This window comes from Lissotriton vulgaris, chromosome 4_1 (assembly GCF_964263255.1).
Source record: "Lissotriton vulgaris chromosome 4_1, aLisVul1.2, whole genome shotgun sequence".
NCBI classification, from domain to species: domain Eukaryota; kingdom Metazoa; phylum Chordata; class Amphibia; order Caudata; family Salamandridae; genus Lissotriton; species Lissotriton vulgaris.
This window is the reverse complement of record NC_141691.1, coordinates 2,008,274,093-2,008,301,283: the sequence shown is the minus strand read 5'-3', so window position 1 is coordinate 2,008,301,283 and position 27,191 is coordinate 2,008,274,093. Positions and strand designations below refer to the sequence as shown.

The 27,191-nt window shown below is 48.2% G+C and overlaps 1 protein-coding gene across 24 annotated transcripts in view; it reads left to right on the top strand.

Moving 5' to 3' along the window:
• Window positions 1–27,191, top strand: part of SCRIB (scribble planar cell polarity protein) — a 668,035-nt gene that overhangs the window by 582,201 nt on the left and 58,643 nt on the right. For 19 of the 24 annotated variants that reach the window (XM_086966382.1, XM_086966383.1, XM_086966358.1 and 16 more), the window contains 2 exons: window positions 2,923–3,069; window positions 6,958–7,097. In XM_086966382.1, coding sequence (XP_086822508.1) covers window positions 2,923–3,069; window positions 6,958–7,097 — 287 coding nt within the window. The remainder of the gene's footprint in view (window positions 1–2,922; window positions 3,070–6,957; window positions 7,098–27,191) is intronic. The other 5 variants (XM_086966372.1, XM_086966370.1, XM_086966380.1 and 2 more) reach the window with 1 other exon arrangement.

Sequence of the window (27,191 nt, the reverse complement as noted above, 5' to 3'; positions counted from 1 at the left end):
GGGCCTTAGAAAGGTTTAATAGAGTACGGTAGAGTAAGACTTGGTCTCTAGGCAAAGCCCAGCCTACTCCGCAGTTTCCACAGCAACTTTTCCCCTTTTGAGGCTTAGGCAGGGGATACCAGCACAGGCAAAACAGTGATACATAACTCAGTGGCAACAGGCACGTTGTTCCAGAAGGTAAGTCATGTGTTCTTCCAGTGCCACTGGACCCAGGTGCCGCACAAGAGAATGAGTGGTAGTATTTTGTTCGGGAGTTCCTCTTCAGCTATCTTGGAGAGACTCGTTCATGTTAATCTGAGTATTTACCTCCACTGTACATTTCTGTTGGCATTCAGATATTGGGCTGCATCAGGTTAAGTGGTTCTGTTTTTACTCCCCTTTAGGGCAGAATGCCTGCTCTCAAACCTGCCTAAACAGGGGAAGGAGTGAGATTGTTTATGAAAACAAGTGTTTAAATACCCTGACCGTCCAGTCCGCCGTCCCTTTCTTGAGCCCTGTAATATATATTGCTTGCTTTTAGGCATTGTGACTGAGAAAAATTCTCACAAACTGCACCTTCTCTCACTTTTAGATGTATTGTTCTCACCCAAGAGCCTTCCTAAAAATTCTGTTACCGGTAGAATATGATTTGAATATCTTTCTTTTTAGGTCTTAATAGCAATGGATGTCAAGCCTACATAAGATTATCTAACAGCAAAGAAACCTAATGAAAGGATATAACAACCACACATTTTTATTTTCTGTATGCTGACAGATAATTCACCCTACTGAATTATCTCTCAGTTGAAGGACCTTTAGAGAGCTACCACTGAAATCTGGCTGAAGATCATCACCGGCCATCTGGTAGTGCTGACACCACTGACAATTCATATTCTTCTGAGATGTTTGTTTAGTAAGTGTTTAGAGTTTTCCAGAGCTCTTGGGTCTTCACTGACTCGCCTCCCTCTTCAATGGTACGTGAAAGGAAGGGATAGGATACCTTCTCCTTATGACGTTGATGTTCACTAACCCTGTCTCCACCCACAGTGGAGATGAAGTTTCACTTTGTTATTTTGTCCCCAGTAATGAGTGATTTGTAAAATCCTAACACTCGTGAGTATCACTGCACAGGCATTGACATTATGAGAAGCTTAGAAAAAATCTTGACCGTTCGCTTTTTCACCCATTACATTTCAGCATTTTGCCGAAATGTTTTAGGTTAAAAAGATGCCGTGCATAATGTGACATACATATTTTGGAGTTCCAAACAACAAGATCTTCATTTTATGCCCCAATTTGACGACAACATTCACAACTCTTATTGCATCCGACAAGTAAAGCACCCCTGACTCTGGCACCATACATTATGCTTACAGAATTCGTGAAAGGGTGTGTATAATGAGTGGAAACCCAAGCAAACTTATTTGAACCCACCTTTAAATCTGTGTAGTGTGTCTATATCACCTTGCCACAGTAGCAAGTGCACTCATATTTTAATGCTACACAAATCATGAAATATGGGACGTGGTGCAATTCTGCAAGTACTTTGAAGAGCTTGCTTAGGTTTCCACTTGATGTACACACCATTCTGTAAGCAGGGTGCTTTACGGTGTGGTGTGTTGTATGCACACTACAACCACATGTTTATTATATCTGGTAGCCCTGAAGAAGTCGTGGGGAACTCCCTATATGACGAACCACATGCTTGTTGGGCAAAAGAAGTTAAGAAAATAAAGAATATGGAAGGAACCTGTGTGCATTAATTTGTCTAAATGGACTTTAACATGATCTAGCATGTGCTCAGGGTCTTGGCTTAGACTAATACAAAGATTCTCCAGATCTGATTTCAAGGAGGCAGGGTGATTCCTCCTTCCCTTGGAGCACCGCAACTTACAAAGAGGCTTGTTATATTAGCTTGTGAATAGTGAGCGCCAGATTTACCCTCGTACATTTTCACTCAATCTTTTGATTTATACTGTTAATAAATGGATGCCATAAAAATCATACAGTGAAAAAGAACCCCTGATTGAAGCCTTTTGGCAGTCTGTCTTTCGGTATTTGTAAAGTTGTGTGCCCCAGTGGAATCATCTGGGGGATTTATTACAGGGCAGATACATTTGACTCGCTCTCTCTCTCCACATCTTTGGGTTTATCGAGTAGGCCGCTACTGAGTGAGAGAAACCAAGTTCTGACTTACACAGGGAATCTCTCTGATAATTTAAAGACAAACCAGAATTTAGGTATGTTGGACTTGTGGTCATTCCAAAACAGCCCTTCCATTAAGATCAGGTTTTAGCAAATAAACCAGTTCTACCTTTGACTAGACCTGTACAGGCCAGAAGGTTCTGAGAACTTAATCATAGGCCATGAAATGAGGAAGTGCTTAGCAACATGAACATACAACAGAAACATGTAAAAAAAGAAAAGCAAAACATACCAGGAGCAATAGTGCTACATCACACATAAAATCACAAGGTGGGTTAGGTGCTTATTTTTTCCAATTTGATCACTCCTTACAGAAATGCATCTTGCTCAAACTATACCAGTAAACCAGGCTTGGACTGGCCAGGCTTTAATCTTCCATATACCTTCCCGCTTCTATTCATTGTGCTCTCACTATGATCAGCTTTGAATGCTCTTCCAAGGTTCATGGTGATTTTTGCTGTACAATTTCCTGGTTTTGATTTGTGTTTGCAGGTTGACTTACACATTTCTCTTACTATACCTCTGTCTTGATGCTGTGAGCCAGATGTTGTACAGGTTGTGATGCATTCCTTCCTTCCTGCCTGCTTCTGCCTTCATTGTCTCTTTCCAAATTAACTTGTCATAATATGACACTTGTTCTTTCTCCCTCTTTCCTCACCCGCTGTGATGTTTGCTTTCGTCATCTCCTGCTGCCGCCCTCCTCTTCCTCCTTCGCTTCTTGTTCCTTCTTCGGTCCAGCACTTTGGAAGAGAGTATTAAACAGTATGAGCAGGATCTGGCCAGGAAGCTGTACCAGTCGCGGCAGCGCGTGCCTGCCCCAGTTCAGGCATCAAGTCCAGCACAGACTCCCACCCTAGGAGCAGCTGTGCCAGCAGGCCATTCCAGGTGTGCATAGTGCCACTTCACCACACCTGCTGCATGCAGAGCAGGTTTAGAGCGCATGCAGTTCCTATGCCCATCATGTATTCTTGCAGAATCCATATAGGTAATGTTAGTGCTGGACAGGGGGAATTCCACACCCGCCATGCCCATTTCGTTTCAATTACTATGCAGCATATATCAGTGTCCTTGGTCTGAATGAGTGCCATGTTTTGGAGGGCTTTTTGCATGTCTGCACTGGCCTCTTGTTTCTCCTGCCAGCTTCTACAGTTTTCACCATTCTAGGTGCTCGAATAGAGAAGTCACGTGTTATTTCATTCACTACCATGTGTGCCTGATTTGTGTGCACATCTCACCCACTCTCATTCTCCATATATTTTGTATTTAGGAATGAAGCTGCATGTTTACTTTCTATTTTCTGTTGTAATGTATATTATTTACAGGTTTACTTGTAGACATCTTATTTTCTGCAGCCTCCCTCATTGAAACCTGCAGAATGGGTTGGTTATAAAATGTTGATTTCATTTGCAGTGTGTAGAACCTATGTAGAGAAAGAACGTCACTATAAATGATCTAGGATAACATATTTGTATCAAGATGTCAAGTAACTTCTCTCAATAGAACAAGCATTAGCTGGTCATTACAGACTGTTTTATTTTTGAGCCCCTCGGTTAGTACAGTTATCTGAGTGGAATTCCATAGACTGGCAATTTGTAGCTAAGAGCAGTAGTTTGAGGACACCTCATTGACCTGCATGCCGAGGGGATTTTTTGTGGGAATAAAGTTTTTAACTGTAAACTTTTTAAATGGGTAATGCTCGTGGTGTATGCAGGTAACAGCATACAAAAAGCTCCTTGGAGAGTGACAGAACTGATACTGCATTAGCACGAGATAACATTTTTTGATTTGGTACAAACCTCCCAATACAAAATGCCCGAAAATATCCTGAAACCAAAGTTTACTAGCAGAGCTAAGCATTGGAAAGGAAATCTGGGGGAAAGGGATGCAACTTGCAAACTTGAAGCAAGAGTGGAACGTTCAGTGGGTTTGTCACAGTAAACCAAGAGAAGGCAGCAAAGGTGACTGGTGATAATTTTTAACAAAAACTCTTTGTACTGAATTCGAAACTTGCTAGAAGATAAGACACTGAAAATGCTAAGAGACTCGCCGTAATTTGAGAGTTTGTAGGGAATGACCGTAGTTGAAATTATCTAAAATGGGCTGCAATGTTTTCTTTTATAGTAAAGGGGCTACCATTCAGTTGCACTAGTGACAAACTTGTTGTTAACCAGCACTGAGTTTAAGAGCTGCAACAACAAAAAACAAGCGAAAATAATGTTTAAGAGCAGCTTAAAGCTCAGCTGTTATGCAACTCCAAATGAAATGGGAACACTGTGGCTGCAGCTCCAGAAACCTAAATCAATCGTGCTCAGTCATAAAGCTACTAAGGTCATAGAGCAGGCACAGTGGCACATTTAAAACCTCTGACAGACCCACACATAACTAGTGAGCTCTGTTTGGCTGTTACTTCAACCCATCTGTCTGAATTTGAGAAAATGTAGTTGTCAACTTCATGGCGGTTTGTACCACTCCTTTAAGAATCATCAAGTTTAGATTCTAGTTGTATAGCTTCATCCATCACTGCTTCAGTGAGCTTTAAACATGCAGTCCATAATTGCAACTGACAATACTTGTCTTCCACAGAGTAGGCTTTTCATAGCAAGGTTGGGGACCTAGCCCTGAAATGCTTACCCCAGGGAGGGGTGTACGGAGGATTTCGTTGTTTTTTTGAAAAAGAAAGCACATCTAAAAGTAGCAAAAATAAAATTAAGTGCCACATTGAGTTAGTCCGATCATTCAGTGTCAAAAAAGTAAGCGAAATCCTAGTTGTGGGTGTATGGCGGTGGGTCTTCTATGAAGCACTGCATCTAAAGCAAGCCACTGACTGGATGTTTTGATGAGAATGCTCTCGGTTGGTGTAATAAGGTCATTGGTGCATTTATGTGTTACTTCTACACATAGGAAAAAAGAAACCCGTATTGGCAAGTCCAACATGTGTAGCCTCCATACCTTTAGTACCAAGAGTGGACACATGGTGGTAGATGAGTGCCCTGCATATGAAGTCATGAAACTGACAATGACAGAGCTGTATTTGTCTATATAAAAGAAAGTGATTGGTGGTGTATCTTTCTGCGATATGCCGATCCCTGTACTATATCATGGTCTTTACCTACTGGAAATGGATATCTGGCTGTCTGCAGCCAGAAGCTAAAAAAAAAACAAAAAAAACGGGCATTGGCAAAGCCAGTAGATTTCAGCCATGCGAGAGCTATTGGCTTCGTCAATGTCTTTTAGCCCTGTTGTATAGCAGCACGGCTGCTGTCCAGAATGACAAAGTCCTGGGAAAAAAAGTGCTGTGATGCTAGCAGTGTGATCGCACTTTTTTGTCTAGCACTTTTTTGTCTAGCAGGAGGGGCGGGATAAGCAGCACAATAGTGGTTATGGCTAGTAGTACAACACAAGAGGAAGTGGGGGGCGGGTGGGCAGAAGGTTGAAAAAAAAAAAGCATTATGATGCGGCCTGCAGAGTCGGCGTCATAGTGCTTTCTTTTCCTATATATCGTTGAGACAACAGTAGTGAGGGGCATCACATGGAAAATGGGTTGGATGGAAGTAGCCAATATAAAATGGGAGGGAGGGAGCAGACAGGGGAAAAGCCAAACATGAATGATGGCAAGTGGGAGGGGGGGGGGGAATGAAATAGGCAGGGTGGAAAAGAATTGAACAGGGGCAAAAGGGGGGCGGCAAAAAAGCGGCATGGATTGGGAAATTGGGAGACTGGCTCCCTCATATGGATTTCTTGAAACCCCCCTAAAAGTTACAAAAATTTGAACAGCGGAAGGTCACAAGTATTTGTTCCATGCTCCATTAGAGGGCCAAACACAAGAAAAAGACATGATGCATGCATGCCTTGATAAACTGGAACGAAGCAAATTAGGAAACTGAAGCTAATCAGTGGTGAGCTATGGGCAGGCTGTAAGTCCACTGTGTGTAAGCAAAATGTCTCAGACAGTACACGCACTGTCTAGCCAAGACCTAAAAATGTACCCAGAGCTCGAGGTGCTCTCAAATAATTTCAACCTTTCCCCTTCAGGAGCCTTTGCTGCACAAGGCCCTTTCTTTTCAAAGCACTAACAAACATCAGCAAGTAAACACTTAATCCACACAAGTCTGTTATTGAATCCATCCAAAGTCCAGGCTTTATTTAGTTGTCAGTTCCAATGTTATTTTATATCGCATAAAGATATATATATCCAACACATTTCACAGTATATTGCGCCTCTTTAAGGTCTACATATCAGTTGTGGAGCTTATTTTTAATTCCCTCTAAAAAAGCACTCTGCATTGAGCATCCGTATTCATGTATGAGCCCTGAGATAATGCCATTGCATTTGAAGAAGAGGTGTTTGTGTGAATATGAGGAAGTAAATGCATGAATCTGCTCATCTACCTCTTCAGTTGTGTACTGCATATGGTTATTGAAAGCCTGTGGTTTGGAAGTTCTCTTCTCTGGTGATCCGAGAACCCTCTCCCTGCCTAGGGAACCTGGTCTCAAACACACCCGTGTAATGATACTTTTGCAACAAACATATAAAAGTCGATGCCATGAGATGTATCACCTACACAATGTGTGAGATGTGTCCTGGTTGGGAAATATAAAGATCTGCTTTTATGGAACCAGCCTCCATTCTCATAATTTGCTATTAATTTTTGAATACATAATTGATGTTGTGCTCCTTGTAGGCATTTGAGGTAGTGGGAAGATAGGAGGTGCGAGCCACTGTAGTATTCTGCAGAATTTCTGGGTAATATGAAAATCTTTTTCTGTTTGTAGGATGAAGTCTCTAGAACAGGATGCCCTGAAAGCCCAGATGGTAATAGCCAAATCGAAAGAAGGCCGCAAACGAAGTACGCTGGACCAGCTTGCAGAGTCTCCTTCCCCAGCCCCCACCCCATCACCGACTCCACTTGAAGGTATGATATTAGCTGAATTGAGTAGTCCAATACATGGAGCTCAAATTCCATCCGTATCTCCTTTTGGGAAAATATATTTATTCCTGTTTACAAATGACTCTAATGTCAATCATTTGCAGTTTCATACACCATACGATGCAGATTGGGTGCAAAGTGTAGTAATGCTAATTACATGTCCTTGAAAAGGGCCAGCAGTGTAAATAAACTAAATTTACTAAAACATCATCGCTCGCTCTCTCAGCTTGCTGCTGCTTCAAACACTCTTGTAGTATTGCCGTTTCCTGTCTCCATAATGTTTTGCATTTACTGCAGAGTAGTACAAGACACATCCATGTAGGTTAAGAGGGGAGTGTGGCATTATAAGTCAAGTCAGTCTGGAGTACCCTGTCCAGTATATTGCCAGAGAAGCTCTGTGTCTCCAGGCAGGTACAGTTGGAGCAAACATGTTTAATTAGATGTCTCATTCAACTATTTTGTCATTGAATGGTGTGTGCTTCCCTGCTGCTTGTTCTGTTGATGTCATGTTATATTCCAGAGAAAATCCGAGTACTCCCACCGTGACTGAGTGTAACACGGGTCATTGATTCACAGTTTTTTCATGTTCTTAGAGTTCCCACCTCCCAGCATTTGCTCACAGCACAAAACAAGTTGCTCCTCCTAATATTTAGTCAGATGCTCTATATCATTGCAGAGCTCTTGTCACATTAACACAATGGGGTACCTGCTTTCAAGTTCAGTAATAGCTCTCATGTTACATTTGAATGCCCAACATATTGGGTATCTTGTTGGAGGTTCGGTGAAACCTAGCGTTACGTGTGAATGCAGAGCTTGAATGGGGGTATGTGAGCTCTGGTGCAGTGAGAGTGGGTGTGCTATATTTGAATGCTGAATAGGAGTTTGTATCTTATTTGTGATTACGCAAGTGTTTGCATTCTACTTTTGAAGAATGAGGAATCTTATTTCAAGTTCAATGGGAAGCTTCATTTTGCATTTGTTTGGTTAGTAGGGCTGCATCTTCATGCAGCTTCAGTGAGAAAGGCTTGAGTTATATTTGAGGTGGGAACTGAGTGAGAAATTTCTCTGCAGGTTCAGTAAGTTACTTGCCATCAATGGTGATACAATAGGAATCTACTGTTGTCCACATTCACTGTATTCAAAACATACTGGAGGTAGATAGGGGAGTAATCTCTACATCCCTGTTATATTTTTATTCCCAGCATCTAGCATATGGGAAAAATCTTCTGTAATGACAAGAAATCGCTGCTTAGGTAGTTTATAGAAGACCGTAGGTGGCATACAGCAACCCTCCTTTCAGTATCTTTATCCTGACCCCTGCATGTCTTGCGTCTTGGTCATCTATTTACTGTAGTTGATTATTTAGGGTTATTGGCTCCGTAGGCTAGTTTTGTTGGGATGTTTATACCACAGAGTTTTTGTATGGCTTTTGATCCATTCTGTGCCCTAAAAGGACAGCTTGAAAAATCTCCAGGTCTCACTCTAGTTCTGTCCACCATAAGAGATGAGAATACCCAGTCCTCTCCTGCTAAAGCAGATCTTAGATACTAGGGCTCCACGAGGATTCAGATGTTAGAGAATGTATTAGAACAGACAATAGGACTTTTGTCCACAAAGTCCTGTCACAGGAATTGATTTTGACATGGATGCAGTACCCGAGTTGAAAGCTGCACACTCTCCAACATAAGGTGCATGTTTATCATTAATTTATAGTAATGTCCGGTATTCAGTGTGTATAGTTCAGCTTAATCCAAGGTACAGCAGTGCCATATACTGGTCTAGCAAAGGATCTCAGGAGTGAGGTGCTGTACCTATGGTATGTGGGATCTAGGCATGAAAGAGCCTGCAACATGGAAAGTGTTGTATGGCCCCTGACATTATTACACGTATGTACTTATTTGTCGGGTCGAAAGTACCTTGCCCAATGTCCATTTGAGAACAACTTTTAGTTTCAGGGTTCAACTGACTGGGTGATATTTTTCTGCAAGGGGCCAGAGTCAAGTCTTCAAAAAGGAGTGCTACTCATTTGTGGCTACTGTCCCCCATTACCAGGCTATGACAGTGTTAGGTATCCGATTGTAGAAAGGGAGTAAAGTCCTATTTGCACGCACCCACTGGGGCGACTGCCTACCAGCTCTTTATGATTAATCGGTGTAGTATTCCATGACTGGGCTCCCCCCTGATTGTGGTGTGCTTGGGTACTCCGCATCGTTGAAGAATTTTCCAACCCTGCCGCTGCCACCATCACCCCATCACAGAACCTCTGTGAAAACCACATCGATTTCTTTGAACAACAAAATATGCAAGATCTGCAGCAGCTTCCAACCCCAACCCTCCACAGAAGACCACATCAAACAGCTATCACTCGCACCATCACACCAAACCTACTCTCGAAATGGAATCCCATCACAACGGAAGACACCAACAAAATCATGCCATCACAACGGAAGACACCAACAAAATCATGCCATCACGACGGAAGACGCCAACAAAATTATTGTAAAAATCCACTCTGGAGCACCCACTAACCATTGCCCACACCACATCTACACCCTGGGAAGAACCCCGATCAGCAACTTCCTCACCTCCTTCAACAACACATCTATCCACAGCAGCACCTTCCTTGACGAGCAGAAGCATGCCAAAGTCAAAGCCCTCCCGAAGAAAACATTAGCTGATTCATAAGAACTCGGCAACCTTTTACCCACCTCGAGCAGAACCACCTCCTAGAGATCACTCAGTAGTGATTCTGCAATAACCACAGCGCACGGAATCCTCCCTCATAGAAGCTACTGACGACATCAGGACCATCATGGATAGAAGGGAAACTGCCACCCTCGTACTCATTTAGACTTACGGCAGCATTTGACACCTTAAGTCATGCTACCCTCATCTCAAGATTCCACGACTCTGAAATCCAAGGCCCTGCCCTTAGACTGATCACAGAACCCAACAAATTAGTCTCCAACCAACCCCTCCCTCCGCCCCTTTTCCGACACCTCTGAACGCAAGCAGCTCATCTGCAGAGTGCCCCTGGTATCTTCCCTCGGCCCCACCCTCTTCAACAGCTACATGATGCCCCTTGCACGCATCCCAAGAGCCCACGAGATTAACATGGGATCCTACGCTGGCTACACCAAGCTTATCCTCTCCCTCGCTGACAAAAACACCACCACCAGGACTAATTTCACAACTTGTATGATCAATGTGGCAACATGGATAAAGAACTGTCTGTATCTGTACTCGGACAGGGGGGAAATCCAGATATTCGGAAAGAAGAGCTCCCCATGGGACACTCCTGGTGACTAACAGAACTAGGACACACACCTACAGACCACACAAGAAACCTCTGAACCATCCTAGCGAACAAACACAGCATGACCAGGCAGGTGAAGCCTGTGTTCTTATCCTGTTTCCTCGTACGGAGAATGTTCTGCAAGATCTTCATCTGTCTCCACATGCACACAAGACAAACAGTCCCCCAAGCCCTCATAACCTGTGTTTGGATCACTGCAACACACACTGCTCTGGCATCTCCAACCAACTCATTCAAAGATTCCAAACAACCAGTACTTCGCCACCAGACGCATACTGTACATCCCCTGCAGCGCTCATCACACCTCTCCTCCGAGAACTGCACTGGCTACACATACAGAAACAATGCCATTTCAAGTTATTCATCCACCCCTACAAAGCCCTAAACAATGACGAACCTGCCTATCTCAACAACCGTCTTCACTTCTACCAGCCTTCCAGACCGCTACGTTGAACATCTCTTTCCCCTCTCCTCCTCCCTCTCTCTCCTCTCTCCCTCTCTCCCCTCTCTCCTCTCCTCCCTCTCTCTCCCTCTCTCTCCCTCTCTCTCCCTCTCTCTCCCTCCCCTCTCTCCCTCTCTCTCCCCTCTCTCCCTCTCTCTCCCTCTCTCTCCCTCTCTCTCCCTCTCTCTCCCTCTCTCCCTCTCTCTCCTCTCTCTCTCCCTCTCTCTCCCCCTCTCTCCCCCTCTCTCCCCCTCTCTCCCCCTCTCTCCCCCTCTCTCTCCCTCTCTCTCCCTCTCTCTCCCCCTCTCTCTCCCTCTCTCTCCCTCTCTCTCCCTCTCTCTCCCTCTCTCTCCCTCTCTCTCCCTCTCTCTCCCCTCTCTCTCCCTCTCTCTCCCTCTCTCTCCCTCTCTCTCCCTCTCTCTCCCTCTCTCTCCCTCTCTCCCTCTCTCTCCCTCTCTCTCCCTCTCTCTCCCTCTCTCTCCCCCTCCCTCTCCCTCTCTCTCTCTCCCTCTCTCTCCCTCTCTCTCCCTCTCTCTCCCTCTCTCCATCCACCAACGCCAAGGAGCCTTCTATGCCACAGTCATTGTCATGTCCAGCAGAGATGGTACTATGGCAGGATGGCTCCCTCTCTTCCATTTGAGCATCTGCAGGAAAGAGAATCATGACGATATCCCAACACGAAGAGTAAGATATTGGACTCTTTGTGTGCATTCTGAACCGGACACTGCTTTGGCTGTAGCTTAAGCTGTCTTCATGCAATTGCATCCCTCTTATAACTTAAGCAGGATTAAGAGATATTAATTATTCAGTACTTTCCAGGAACTCCCCCCCCCCCCCCCATACACACCTCACAGTCACAATGCAATTTTGTTACCACTCAATGTTTAGAAAACATTAACCGAATTAGCCAGGGAATGGTTGCATTGGATAAATAAGTAACTCCACAGGGTATTTGATCCAGAAAGTCCTAATTGAACTACCTAAGTAGCCTTTCCTTAACACCTTGGCTGCTAGGGGGTTTTCCCCTCCTGTGCTGCAGATCCTTATTTCCCATTGTTCATGACAAGGTCAGCTCGTCATAAGCACAGCGCAGGTAACACCCATGACGAGCTGACCTTGTCATTAGCATGGAAGGGGTTAAACCAAGTTTTCCCATGGTTATTGAGGACCTGCAAAGTCTCTTAACCCCACTGATTCTGCAGTTTATCCCTTCACCAGACTGGCTATTGAAAGAGATCTCTGTACGAGTCTCTGTCATCTTCTAAGTGGCCAACAATATATTACTATCTCCTTTGGAGTTTTTCTTTAAAATAATGGCAGCCAGCCACACTTTAAAACAAATAACTATGACCCTGGAATTATCTCCAACTTTCGTTCAATCACCAACGTCCCTGTTATGACCATAGCACTGAAGATTGGAATCTTTCCTTTCTGTTACTACTTCAGTTTGGATTTCGGTGTAAACATAGAACAGAGACTGCCTTTATTGCCTTTTCTGATAATGCTCTTGCTAGGTTTGACAAAGGAGCAGATTGCCTAGTGGTAATGTTGGCACTGTCCAAGTTTCCAACACAGTGGACTGCAACATTCTGTTTAGGAACTGCCCACATGGCCCACACTGACTAAGTGTAGGAAAGTTCCCTTTTTGACATGGTCAGCTCATTTTTTTGCCTGGTAAGTGATGATTTCGACTGAAAGTGCACTGGATTCCTAACAACCAAGTCCCCAGCGCCAAAGCTGTGCAATTGCTTCACCCAATTAGCAAAACCTTTTGCACCCCCTGTAAGTCCCTAGCAAGTGGTACCCCTGGTACCTAGGGCCCGTGGTACTAAAGAGGATGCCTAAGAGCACCAACACTAATTGTCCCACCCTAAGGGAGCCCACACCAAGCACATGCAGGTCGGGAAGTTATTTAATTGCCTCAAATTGTAAAGCGCTCTGATATCCTTCGGGATCAAGTTCACGCTATATAAAACTTTATAAATAAATACCTCCATGAGCAGATTTGTCCCTGTGCTGGTAAGTCCTATTTCTGCCAATATTCATGGACAGAGAAGCCATTTTAAAACGTGCTGAACATTGGTGAAAACAAATTGCCCAGCTACATGATGGCTTCACTAAAAATAGGGATGTTTGGTATCAAACATCTCGTATTGGTAAACCCACATTGATGCTAGTGCTGTTAACAGCCTGCAGCTTTATAATGAAAAGTAAAAATATATATATATTTCCATTAATGAAAGGTCGAGACTACAATTTCCCACTTCAGAGCTTTTTGGGTGAACTTCCCTGTAACACCCAAGTAAAAAGAAAAAAAGCTGGGCGTACTCTGATGCCTAGATAGGAGCAGTTGAAACTTCCCTCTAAGACCTAATAAACAAGCATTTGCTATGCAATAGGTCTCGCATTTGCGAAAGTTTAAGCTATTGGCATTGTAAATGACAATGCCTTTTATCTGTTTTGCTAATTAACACATAAATAAAAGGCATTGTCATTTACAATGCCAATAGCTCAAACTCTTGTAAATGCGACACCTATACAAAGAAGCGGCCGCCATTGACCTGCCTGCTCAGAAAGTTTAAGCGTGTGTGGCGCGTTGAATGTTGCAGGAAAGCATGTCGTGCCTGCAGTATGAGGAACTCATTAAAGAAAATAGTGCTCACAAACTAAACAAGCATTTACAATGCAATGGTTTCGCCTTTGCAAAAGTTAGAGCTATCGGCATTGTAAATGACAACATTTTTATGTATGTGTTGGTTTTGAAAACAGATAAATAAATGGCATTGTCATTTACAATGCCAATAGCTTAATCTCTCGCAAATGCCACACACAAACACACAGACCCACACACACACACAAAGCCCCCCCACACACACAGAGCCCCCCCCCCACACACACACAGAGCCCCCCACACACACAGAGCTCCCCACACACACAGCTACTACACTCCCACGGTAGAAGTTAATAACAAGCCAGAGCTCTGGCTCCATACTGGCTTGGTTCTCTATGAATGTGCCCATCTGCCCACCTCTATTTTTGAAAGCTGCTGTTCATGGGTCTACTCCATCCAATGACGGCTCTGCATTGGCAGGCGGGACCGTCCAATCACTGTTTCTAAAAGCGTAATAGCTACAATCTGAAAGAAACACGTTAGTGTTAGATTCCTTACCTTAGAATATCCCCAGGCGTCAGTCTGGATCCGGAAACTTTTGCGTAGCAGTACCCCTGCGCGTCGGTAGGCGTCGTCTGCAGGCGTCCCCTGCGGCTCCGCGTCCGTCGTTGGCGTCGTGCGCCGTGATGACGTCGCTGGAGTATATAGACGCCGCCTCCGCGCGCTGACGTCAGTTCTTCTTTTTTCCGCGCCAGTGGACGCAGATCTGAAGAGCAGTACTCCGGTCTTTGACCAAGTTTTTTCGAATTGTTATCACTTTGTGCCTGTTAGGATGCCTGGGTTCAAGCACTGTGATGACTGTGAGCGCACGATGTCGGTCACAGACCATCACCGCCTCTGTCTCCGGTGTCTGGGCCCCGACCACGACGTGGACTCCTGCGTCGACTGCCGGGCCCTCACCAACAAGGCTAGACGGGAGCGGTCCCGCAAGCTACTGGAGCTCCGGGTGTCGGCCCCACGTCGGGACCGGGAGCGGTCCCGGTCCGGCCGGAGGTCGAGAGAGCGTTCGAGGGAGCGGTCGAGGAGCCGCGCCGAGCGTTCCGGAAGTCGACACCACTCGTCATCCTCGTCAGGTAAGAAGCACAAGAAGTCGGGGCGTCGTCATCGTACCCCCGACTCACCCCGACGCTCGCGCGATGCGGCCGGGGGTTCGGGTGACCCTAACCCCGCGGCTCCGCGAGAGTCGCCGGAGCGGCCTGCCCCATACCCTCAGGTCCCTGGGCACGGTGCGACGCCTGAGGAGATAGAGGCGTTCCTCATGGCCATGAGGGCCCTATCTCCTCCGGCGGGTTCCACGGCGCCTGCGGGCCCAGTGAACCCGTCCGGGGGCCCTAGCGGTTCAGCTGACCCTACCTCGACGCGGTCGGATGCTCCGACTCCGGCGCCGCTAGGGCCTTCGGGGTCGACGCCGGATGGACGTCCATCCAACCCGGCGCCGATTCTATCGGGGTTGCCCCCGGCGCCGCCTCCGCGCGACGCCGGTTCCTCGGTGCCGGCTTCGGGCGGCACTGGGGCTCCGGCGCCGGCGCCGGCTCCGGGCGGCGCCGTCCCCTTACCTTCACCGACGCCGGACGCGGGGCCGGACGGGCGTCGCTCGACGCCGGTCCCGGCGCCGATGGGGCCCATGAACCCCGAGGAGCCGGTCTACATCGTTGACTCCGAATACGGAGAAGATGAAGAGTTCGGTGAAGGTTGGGAGGGGTCCGAGGACCCTCTGTCACGCGAGTGCCAGTATGACCCGGACTGGACAGGTGACTTGGGGGATGCCAGTGGTCTGGACGACTCTCCTAACCCTGGTCTGATCTCTCCTCCTTCCGTGGCATCGGTGGAGGGAGCTGCATATTCTGTGGTGCTGATGAGGGCTGCCAAGGCCTTACACCTTGAGCTCCCCGTCGCGGCCGTGAGGCCTAACATCCTCACCGAGGTCTTCAAACCGCAGTCATGCCCACAGGAGCCACTGCTGCCGTTTAATGAAGCCTTGTCGGACGTTCTGTTGGACACGTGGTCCAGGCCCGCTTCAGGTGCGCCTGTCGATCGGAACGTGGCCAGGCGCCACCGTCCTTGTCCGGACGACCCCAAGTTCCTGTCTACCCACCCCACTCCTGAGAGTCTGGTGATCCAGGCCTCGACCTCCCAGTCCGCATTCCCATCGGCCCCGCCCGACCGGGAATCCAAGAGGTATGACCAATTTGGCAAGAAGGTCTTCTCGTCCATTAGTTTGGGCCTGCGGTCTTGCAACACCGCCTGCCTCTTGGGCCGCTACACCCACTCTGTGTGGGATACGGTCGCGGAACTGCTGCCAGAATGCCCCATGGAGGTGCAGGCAAAACTCGGTCAGGCTGTGGCTGAGGGCCGAGATGCAGCGAAATATTCAATACGGTGTGGTCTTGATACGACCGACTCGCTAGGCAGAGCTATGTCAACGACGGTGGCGATTCGTCGCCACGCCTGGCTGAGATCCGCCAATTTTTCGGCAGATGTCCAGAGTACATTGATGGACATGCCGTTTGATGGCTGTCACCTGTTCGGTGACAAGGCGGACCACGCGCTGGAACGCTTCAAGGACTCCAGGGTCACGGCCAAGTCCTTGGGTCTCTCGACCCAGCGTCAGCAACCGGGTTCGTTTCGCCCCTTTCGTGGCCAAGGAAGGGGCGCCCCCACACGTGCTGCCAGCCACGCGCCGCAACAATCCTTTCAACGCGGTGGCGGCCGTGGAAACCGCCGTGGTGGCGGTCGGGGACAACGGCGGGGTCAGACCACACCCTCCCCCGCAGCATCTACCCCAAAATCCTCCTAGTCCGTGCTTTCGGCCCCATGTGACGCCAGTGGGTGGCAGGGTTCGCCATCACCACGCTCACTGGCGCACGATCACTTCGGACAGGTGGGTGCTGCAAATTGTCCGAAGGGGCTACTCCCTCCCCTTCGAGACCTCTCCTCCAGCCATGCCACCGCAGAATCACCGTGTGTCGGGGGACCACTTGACACTTCTGCAGGAGGAAGTTACGGCCCTCTTGGCCAAGGGGGCCATCGAGCGCGTTCCTGGGCCAGAAGTAGGGCGTGGTTGTTATTCCCACTACTTTCTGGTGCCCAAGAAGGACAAGGGGGGCCTACGTCCTATCTTGGATCTAAGGAACGTCAACGGCTTCCTCCGGAAGGAGAAGTTCAAGATGTTGACGTTAGCTCAGGTCTTGGCTGCTCTAGACCCACAAGACTGGATGGTAGCGTTGGACTTGCAGGACGCCTATTTTCACATCCCCGTCCTGCCGGCCCACCGGCGTTACCTGCGGTTCACGGTAGGCCTGGAGCACTATCAGTTTATCGTGCTTCCCTTCGGCCTTACCAGCGCCCGACGGGTGTTCACAAAGGTGATGGCGGTGGTCGCAGCCCATCTGCGCAGGTTAGGGGTTTCAGTCTTCCCCTACCTAGACGACTGGTTGTTGAAGGCGGGCTCGCCCCAGACAGTCGTCCACCACCTTCAGATGACGGCAGACCTCTTGCACGACCTGGGGTTCTCCATCAATGTGCCGAAATCACACCTGTGTCCCTCTCAAAAGCTCCTTTTCATCGGAGCGGTTCTGGACTCGGCGCAGTTTCGGGTTTATCCTCCGGAACGGCGGGTTCGGGATATTCAGGCTTTGATTCCCATCTTTCAGCCGCTATCCCGGGTTTCGGTCAGGTTGACGCTGCGGCTGCTGGGACTGATGGCTTCCTGCATCCTTCTGGTGCATCACGCCCGGTGGCGGATGCGGGCTCTGCAGTGGGACCTGAAGTTTCAGTGGGCCCAGCATCAGGGCAACTTGTCCGACCACGTCTTGATCTCGGAGGGCACTGCGAGACAACTGCAGTGGTGGCTTACGGACCGCGATTGGGTCAGGGGCAAGTCCCTCTCCCTTCCCCAACCGGAGCACGTTGTCGTGACGGACGCGTCCCTCCAGGGCTGGGGTGGCCACTTGGGAGAGGCAGAGATCAGAGGCATCTGGTCTCCGGCGGAGTCCCGGCTCCATATCAACCTGTTGGAGCTGCGGGCGATTCGTCTGGCACTGAAGGCATTCCTCCCCTTTGTCAACGGGAGTGTAGTGCAGGTGTTCACCGACAACACCACCGCCATGTGGTACTGCAACAAACAGGGCGGAGTGGGGTCGTGGACCCTTTGCCAGGAGGCTCTGCGCCTCTGGCAATGGCTGGAACGTCAGGGCGTGACTCTGACGGTTCAACACCTGGCAGGTTCTCTGAACGCCAGGGCGGACGAACTCAGCCGTCGGTGCTCGATGGATCACGAATGGCGTCTGAACTCGAACGTGGCGCAAGGCATCTTTCTGCAATGGGGAGAGCCTTGGTTAGATCTATTCGCCACAGAAGAGAACGCTCAATGTCATCAGTTCTGCGCGTTGGAGTTTCCAAGACGGCACTCGCACGGCGACGCCTTTCGGCGCGAGTGGAGTTGCGGTCTGTTATACGCCTTTCCGCCTATACCACTTCTGCCCAGAGTGCTGAAGAAGATCAGGCGCGACCGGGCCCAAGTTATCCTTGTGGCTCCGGACTGGGCTCGAAGATACTGGTATCCCGAGCTACTCAGCATGTCAGTCGGTCCCCCGATCCGCCTGCCCCTTCAGGAGGACCTTCTGTCGCAGCAGCAGGGGACGGTCCTCCACCCGAACCTGTCCAGTCTCCCCCTCCATGCTTGGAGATTGAGCGGCGGCAGTTGAGGCCATTTGACTTGCCTCCTGAAGTCTGTGATGTTATTCTGGCAGCCAGGCGTCCCTCCACTAAGTCGGTATACGCCTGTCGGTGGAACAAATTTGTGGCATGGTGCGCAGCAAAGGCTGTGGATCCTCTCTCTGCCCCTCTTTCGGAGGTTCTTCTGTTTCTTCTTTCTCTTGCCCAGCAGGGCTCTGCTCTGGGCACTATCAAGGGCTACCTTTCTGCCCTTTCAGCCTTTTTGAGGTTTCCTGATCAGCCTTCTTTGTTCAAATCCCCGATTGTAACTCGATTCTTGAAAGGCATCACTCACATGTTTCCACCTGTTCCGTTTGTGATGCCTCAGTGGGATTTGAACCTGGTTCTAACCTTTCTGATGTGTGCTCCCTTTGAGCCCCTTCATTCTTGCCCTCTCCGTCTCCTGACTTTAAAGACGGCTTTCCTGGTTGCCATCACCTCTGCCAGGAGAGTGAGTGAGCTCCAGGCTCTTTCTGTCCAACCTCCTTTCCTGTCCATTCATCCTGATAAGGTGGTTCTGAGGACTAGACCTTCTTTCCTGCCCAAGGTTGTTTCGGCCTTTCACATCGGGCAGTCCATCACCCTCCCTTCCTTCTTCCCGCCTCCGCATCCTTCAAAGGATGAAGAGCGGCTCCATCGTCTGGACCCAAAACGTGCGCTTTCATTTTACATGGATCGCACACGCCAGTTCCGGGTGGATGACCAACTGTTTGTTGGCTACGTGGGTGCGAAGAAGGGACGGGCGGTCTGTAAACGAACCATCTCTCGATGGGTCGTCCTCTGCATCAAAGCGTGCTACTCTTTGGCTCGGAAGGAGCCTCCTGTTGGGCTGAGGGCCCATTCCACTCGGGCCACGGCGGCTACCACTGCCCTGGGCCGGGGAGTCCCCTTGCAGGACATTTGCCAAGCGGCTACGTAGGCCTCGCTGCACACATTTGCGAGGCACTACTGCCTGGACAGTCAAGTCCGGAGGGATGGCTTCTTTGGCCGTTCTGTCCTCCAGGACTTTCTGGTGTAGTATTGTATTGGTTCGCAGACCCACCACCGGGGTTGGTATTGCTGGGGTATGTATTCTAAGGTAAGGAATCTAACACTAACGTGTTTCTTTCAGATGAACAAGATACTTACCTTCGGTAACGATATATCTGTAAGAAACATTAGTTAGTGTTAGATTCCTTACCGAACCCACCCATCCTCCCCGTTCTGCGAACTGATACCTAGGGTTAAGGACATCCCTTTCAGGGCCCTAGTGGCATGGCACCAGTGTTGGTTCTCTCATGGCTCTGCGTCTTCTGGCGCGGAAAAGCTGTGTACAAAGAACTGACGTCAGCGCGCGGAGGCGGCGTCTATATACTCCAGCGACGTCATCACGGCGCACGACGCCAACGACGGACGCGGAGCCGCAGGGGACGCCTGCAGACGACGCCTACCGACGCGCAGGGGTACTGCTACGCAAAAGTTTCCGGATCCAGACTGACGCCTGGGGATATTCTAAGGTAAGGAATCTAACACTAACTAATGTTTCTTACAGATATATCGTTACCGAAGGTAAGTAACTTGTTCTTCACACACTTATGAAAATTAAGCAATGTTTCACGAAGAAACAAGTCAGAAACCTTCGATTTTTGAAAATTACAGTATTAATTCACATTGACAAATGCAGAGGAATGAAAAGTCATGTACAGTAAAGAAGCACATAGAAAATAATTAATAGGGTGCTGAGTGATTATGAATTATTAATGGCATCAAATTGTTTATAATCTAGATTGAATTGTGTAACATGCATTATTTATTAATAACACGAATGCAGAATAGTTCCACACTTATTATGCATTTCTGGCTGCTGCTTGGTGTGTCTTGTTACTTACTACGCTGCCGTTTCTGATCCGTCCCTGGTTACACAAGTTTAGAGAAGATTTAGCTTTTCTGGGAGTGGACCAAGTGCAGCGATGCCTCTGTCGCTCCACGTTATTGATTGGGACGTCTTCTTTCAGCCCCTCCACATCCTCACATCTGTCACAGCAGATGAGGTCAGCAGAGGAGGGTGAGCTTGGAAAGTGGTGAGGGTTGCCAGGGGAGATGTGTGAATTTAAAGCTCTCTCTCTCTCTTGAGATCCTATCCTTCTAAATTAAGTTCCAGGGGATTGTGCTGGCAATATCGGCCTTGGCTCTCCCTGGCCATGACGCAAAGCATTGCTGCGCGAGGAGGCATTTTGAAAAATCCTTTCAGGGTTTATGGGCAGCGATAAAGTTCTGTGAGGCTGGACACTGTGGAACTGCCTTTAACTGCTAAGACAAACCAATTTTGTTACAGGCAATTGGAAGTGCAGGTGTACAGCGCGCGAGCTGAATGTGCCAACAGGGCAGCATGAAAAAATAAAAATGTTTGTGCAAATCTGTTTGTCTTCTATTTATTGCATGTTTTTGTGTTGTTTTCTGAGCCTGGCAGATCTCTGAATTGGCATTTTTAGATAAATGAACTCATCCCTCAGTATCCACATACATATTCCAGAAATATGCCGTATGTTATTGCTTTTAAGCAATATTTCTGTAGCGCTTCATAGCCACGGCGATGTGTGGAGGCACCTTTGCTAGACAGGCAGCACGTTGGGAAAGGCTGAAGATTCCCCAGTTAAAAGTGCGGGAACAATGGCAACGGAACCCCTCCCCAGCTGCACAAGGACAGTTTGGAAGAAAGCTTGAGTGGGTGGACTGCTAGGGCAGAGTGTGCAATGCCTGTGGCCCCAAGAAAGTGACTGTCAAAGGCCCTCCACACATTCACAGGGACCCCTTCCAAGAACAGTCCCCGTCTCGAACTCCGAAACGTGCACCCGCCCCACCCCCTCCGATCTTGGAAGCACTTTATGTGCATTTTCAAGCCTCGCACACACGGCCCCCACGCCCAGCATCTCACATACCGACAGCTTTCTTCTCCTCCCGCCGCTGCAGTAGGATAAAACAAGCAGAGGCAGCATGGCCGCAGGAGAGGGAGGGAGGGGAGGGGTGGGGGCCCGGGGGAGCAGCAGAGCGTGACGGAGGAGGGCAGAGAGAAGGGGGGGAGGCCAGTGGAGCCAAGCAGCTCCTGAAAGCAGCCACGCACAACATAACACGGAGACCACAGGCACAAAGACGACCGCCACGCAAGAAAACCGGAGCATACATACCGGGCAAAGACGCGCACAACATAACACGGAGACCACAGGCACAAAGACGACAGCCACGCACGAAAACCGGAGCATACATACCGGGCAAAGACCGAGACGACAGCCACGAGCCAAGCACGACGTAACATGGAGACCACAGGCAACAGAAATAGCGCAGCTCATCCGTGCAACAGACACCTTCCAAATGACAAAAACATGGCTTGAAAAAGAAAAAAAAAAAAAAAAAACACCGCCGCATGACGTAGGAAAAGATGTGGGATGAGTAAAAATCGCGGGAACGCCCACGAATCTGCTCCGGCAATGACGGACAGATCGCTCTTCCAATGGCTAGCCTCCATTTATGGAGCTAGCCAATGGAAGAGAAGGCGGGACCAAAGCCAGTACTGTTCTAACATTAGATTTCGCCTGCGCGAAACGCTGCTGCGCAACTTTCGACAGGCGAAACCTAAAAACTGGATTATTGCAGCGATTTGTGCTGCTGCCACCTTTTTGCATTAAAACTGGGCTTATATGTAGGGGGCAACGGGAGGATACAGGGTCTGACTGTTACTGAAAATGGGCCGGGCACCAAAATAAAAGTGGCCTCATTTAGCGATTTAGACAGCTAAAAAAGTGGCTCATGTTTGCAAATTGAAGCAGTTTTAAACTTGTAAAGACAGGCTGCACACATGTTTTGCAAGGTTGGAATGCTGTGTGGATATTCGCTTGCTTCAGCCAATGTATGTTTTAATATCAGTAGAATCAACAGTAAAAACAGGCTCAGCAGACCATGAAACGGGCCCACAAATAGCCAAAAATCTGGTGCATACTCTGATCTGTCAGGCCAGCCCATGGGATGCTGTGTGATTGCCCTGTAGTCTAGTCCGACCCAAGGAGAGTATGATAATGGCCGAGTGACGTGGATATAAAGAACAGATCATTTTTTGATCCAAATGGACGGAACGTCAGAGATGTGAGAGTATTGGTACTTTGAGGCTGTGTGGAAGGTGTAGCAGAAACATCAGTCTGTCATTGGTGCAATCAAATTACACATAAGGAGCTGCTGGGCACCAACCAATGAATGGTGCAATAACATACCTCACTGATGTGTAGGAAGCACACCAATCACCCAATGGTACAGCCACATAACACATAATGATATGATGGAGCAACAATCAATCAGCGGTACACTCAAATATCCCCCTAGGGGTGAAGTGCACCAGTCATTTAACTGTGTAGCAGTACAGCACACAAAGAATGCAAGGACACCACATCTTCCATGATTAGGTCAATCAGTACATAAAAGTGTGCAGAGGCACCAGCCATTCAATGGCACAGACAAATAACTTATGCAGGGCACCATTCATTCAATGTTATAGACAAATAGAACATAGATGGGGCAGGGGCATTAAAAATGCAACTGCATTGTCAAACAGCATGTTTTGTGGCCAAGGAGCAGCTTTGATATATACCTGTGGGTTAATGACCACTGTATTGATAGGGTATGAGTAAGGACGACAAGTTATCAAGCACCAACAGTTATTTCTGCTAAATAACATAAATAAAGAAAACTAACAGGCTAGCCCAAAAGAAAAGGCCCACAGTACACCAATGGTGGTGAACTTGTTGCAATGTGCTTGTGTGCATACAGCAGTGTATAAGTATTCAGGTTGCAGTGGTGGAGGGGGAGGTATGGAAGCATAGAGGTGTTGTTCCCAAATTGGCACCCTGAGGCAGTTGCCGGTCACCGATGACCATATAAATATGGTCTTTGGGTGACAGGCGGTGCCCTTCAGTGTACCTGGTCGCCAAAGTTGTGACATGTCTTTGCTCGGTCAGACATCTCGGATGTTCAGCATGTGATATGCTTCTAGGAGCTCTGCTCTTCACACCAAATGCTGTCCTACTCATTTTTTGTCTGATTTTGCTGTTTTTTGAGTTTCCTGTCCCAGTATCATTGAATTGTTGGGTAATGCTGTCTCTCCCTGAGTCATGGAACTGTGATTAAAGCTCTGGTAATGTTGATGGCCAGGTCCGTGGTCTGTGTTCTCATGAGCAGAGGATGAATTATTGTTGAAATCCTACTAGATAATGAAGACACAGCTAACCCCAACAGATGGCACTGGCCACTGCATCATCACCTAACATTATATCTACGCTTTCACTTCACTTGCCATTAACTGCCTGTGCCTCAAGATCGTGATGGTTGCCAGATTGCTCCGTGCCAGTCCTGGGCTTCTATTTTACTAATCAGTGCATTATGGGACTTGTAGTTCTTGTTTCCTTTAATTGAAGCATGTGAATTGACAACCCGGATTACGAATGAGAACACCGGACTTTTTATATGGTCCTTGCCAACATTAAGCGGTCTAGCAACCTTATTGGCAGCACTGCTCAGTCATTGGGGTGGCAAATGCAAGGTATTTTTGGGTGATTGTCATCTGGTGAACGTACCTAGATTTATGTCGATAAAACTATGCATGATGGGACTAGTTGGTGAAAGGCAGCTGTTGCTTGCAACATGCCTAACTGGTAGTTTAATGGAAAGATGTGCTTTAAGAACATATAAGTGCTCTTTACAACTTCAAGAAATAGTATAGCAGAGCACAAACTGGTGTGTACTGTAAGTTACAAGACTTCCTGTCATATCACAAAGAAAGACACTCATACGAAATCTAGCAAACATTCACCTCCCAAAAAGTCGCGTTGGAAAGAGTAGTATGCAGAGGGCTGGAGAGTGTGAACAGTAGTGAAAATTATTATAAATATATTCACACAGAGTGACAAAATAATGCCAAAACTCGTAGCAAAAGGCAGAACAGGGAGTGAGTGTAACAGGGCATCAAAGAAAGCGCCACTGGTGAGAATCTGCATATAAAATCAGATTAAACGAGAAGTTATTTTACATGACGAGCCTGTTCTTTCAACAGTATAATTCAAGATAAATTCAAGCAACATAACTAAGTTGGTGGAGTGCCGGCTGCAGTGATGTGCGCATGCTACAGGTTAAAGGTTAAAAAAATGGTAGGTAAACTTAGCATTTCATGCTTCCGAGGTTCGAAGATAAACATCATTGTGAGCTAGGTAATGAAACACGAAGAAGATTGCATAATTCGGCCCCAGTTCAATGCCAGTTGGCCCTGAGAGACCACAGCAAACACGAAATTTGCATAGACGGACAAAGGTTGGCATCGCATTGTTGGACCGACTGATGCAAATGTCGTGTTTATCGCTTGTCGGGGAGTGCAATTTTGCACCTCACTTCTGCTACCTTATGTAATGTTGACCGAAATTAAATAAAATACCTGGTCCGCGCCATAGGAAACTAGTCACATCGGTGAGAAAGAGTTACATGTGTGTTACTACTACCACGAGGTTTGGAGGAACATTTGCATAAGACCCGAGAAAGCAACTTCTACAACAAACAAGCAAATATGCTCAACAGCCTCCTGTGCCCTGGACCCGCACTATTAGAAACAAGCATTTACAAGTACAGCCCCCCCCCCCCCTCTCTTTGAAAGCACCCGCACTCACCGGCTGTCTTCTGGCGGGCGGGGCTAACCTCCTCACACGGGAGCCTTGCTCCCTGCAGCACTCCGGCGGTCGCTTTGGGGCCGCGGGCGGGGTTCCTCTCCTCCTGGGCTCTCCTAGATGCAGCAGGGCTCCCTCGCATCACGGGAGCCCTGCAAACCGGCCGCCAGGCTTCTTCTTTCTTCCCCCCGGGCTGCGGGGGCGGGCACTTCCGGCCAACCACTTCCGGGTCGCTGCGGGCAGCGCAGCGGCCCTTCTCCTTAGGCAGGCAGGCGGGGGCTGATTTTATCGGGCAAATGCCGGGTGGGCACCGGCTCTTTAAAGATAACCATCAATCGAGGTGGGCACTCGATCGGCCCACAAGTCCGCCACAAAACGGTCCAGATGCCGGGTGGGCGAGGGGGGGCGGGAACGGCAAGGCACTCCCATGGACTTCCAGTGGGACAGCGGGAGGGTGTGGGAACGGGCACAAGGACAGGTGGAAGGGGGGGGCAGGAAGGCAAGAAAAACAAAGCACTCACCTGTACTTCTTCCGGCGGCCGTGGTCGAATGACGAAAATAAACCCAGGGGGCGGGAAAGGGGGGAGGAGAGACGCAGAAGTGCCGGCAATGCCGGAACAGATTCGGGGGCGTTCCCGGCTTTCGGCTGACGTCGCGTGACGTCGGCAAAAGCCAAAGATTCTCGGGAACGCCCCCGAATCTGGTCCAGCCATGACGGACGCCTCTCTGTTCCAATGGCTAGCCTCCATTTATGGAGCTAGCCAATGAAGCAGAGGGGCGTGTTCAAGTCACCCATACTAGAAACTACAGATTTCTCTGGAGGCGGAGCCTAAAGGCTCCGTTCCCCAGCGAAACCTAAAAAGACGTTCAGTGTAACAACCGAAGTAAAAGGGCAATACTGATGGGAGGTTACAAATGAAGACAAGGCGGTACTAAGGAGGTCAAACAAGCCTATTAACAAATCAGAAGACATCATTCACATAGGGCAATGACATAAACCAATTACAAATATGGGCGGGGCTACAATTCCATACTCCAATACAGCATGCCACAGAGCAGCGCATGAGCTGCCCAGGCTCAACCTAAATAGAAAGGATCTCACTTGTTTCTGGAGTCTGCTTTAGACGTGTGACAGGCACACTTGCCCTGGTATTTCTTGTGTAACAAGTTGTACTTGGTTTGACTTGCACTGGTGCCTAGTGGCAGCAGGGGCCCTCCTTGAGTCAAATATGTCACAATCTGCCACAGGAGTTGACACTTCCTTGCTGATGCAGGTTTCATAGAGTGGGTGTATGAGACCTTAAACTGTTTCTGTAGTGATCTTAGTAGAACTGAGTGGTGCTTACATGCACAATAATGGTGTTGCTCCTACATATAAGATCCAGAAATATATTTTTCATGTGGGATAACAACAATATTTTCTCACAACAGACATCTAAATTCACATATTGTGCAAATACTCATGTCGAAATAGACAAAAAATTTGAAACTGAGAAACTCATGTTCGAGGCATATGGGCTGCAGATGGTACATTATAAATAGATCGCCATCTGGTGTTGGGCTCGGATGATTGCACTTGTTTTTCTCTTGGAGAAGTCTTTTGTAGTCACGAGGCTGGTGACTCCTCCCTTGGGTGCTAGTGCGCATGGGCATCGGCTCCATCCTTAGATTGTTTTTTTCCGCCATCGGGTTCGGATGAGGACCGAAGCGCTCCAGATCGACTTCGAGAAAAAGTGATATTTCGGCGCGTATTCCCTTTCCAATTCGACGGTATTGTTATTGAACGCGATATCATTTCCATTCCGACGCGTTTCGACTCCAACAATAAACATTTTCTTCTACGTCTACGAGACCGGGAGGCCTTTCTCGACTTAGTCCAGCCCGGAGTCCATGGAAAGGACTCCATTTAAGAGATGTCCAACATGTGGTGCTAAGTTCCCACACAAGGACCTACACGAGGTGTGCAATCTCTGCCTATCGCCTGAACACGAATCCAGGGACTGCGAAGCCTGCGCAGCATTCTCCTCCAAGTCGACGATCAGAAACCATCGAGCCAGAAGACACGAGGTTTCAAGAATGCAGTCGGAGGCAATCCCAGAACTGTTCGAAGACCAGCACCTCGAAGAAGAAGAAGAGGAACATGAGGACGAGTCTGGGTCGGAAGGGGACAAGTCTGATGTCGAGGGAATTGACGTCCAACAAACCGTGAGTGACGACGTCCCCTTACCAAAAAACCGACCCCGTGTGGTACCGACCCCGC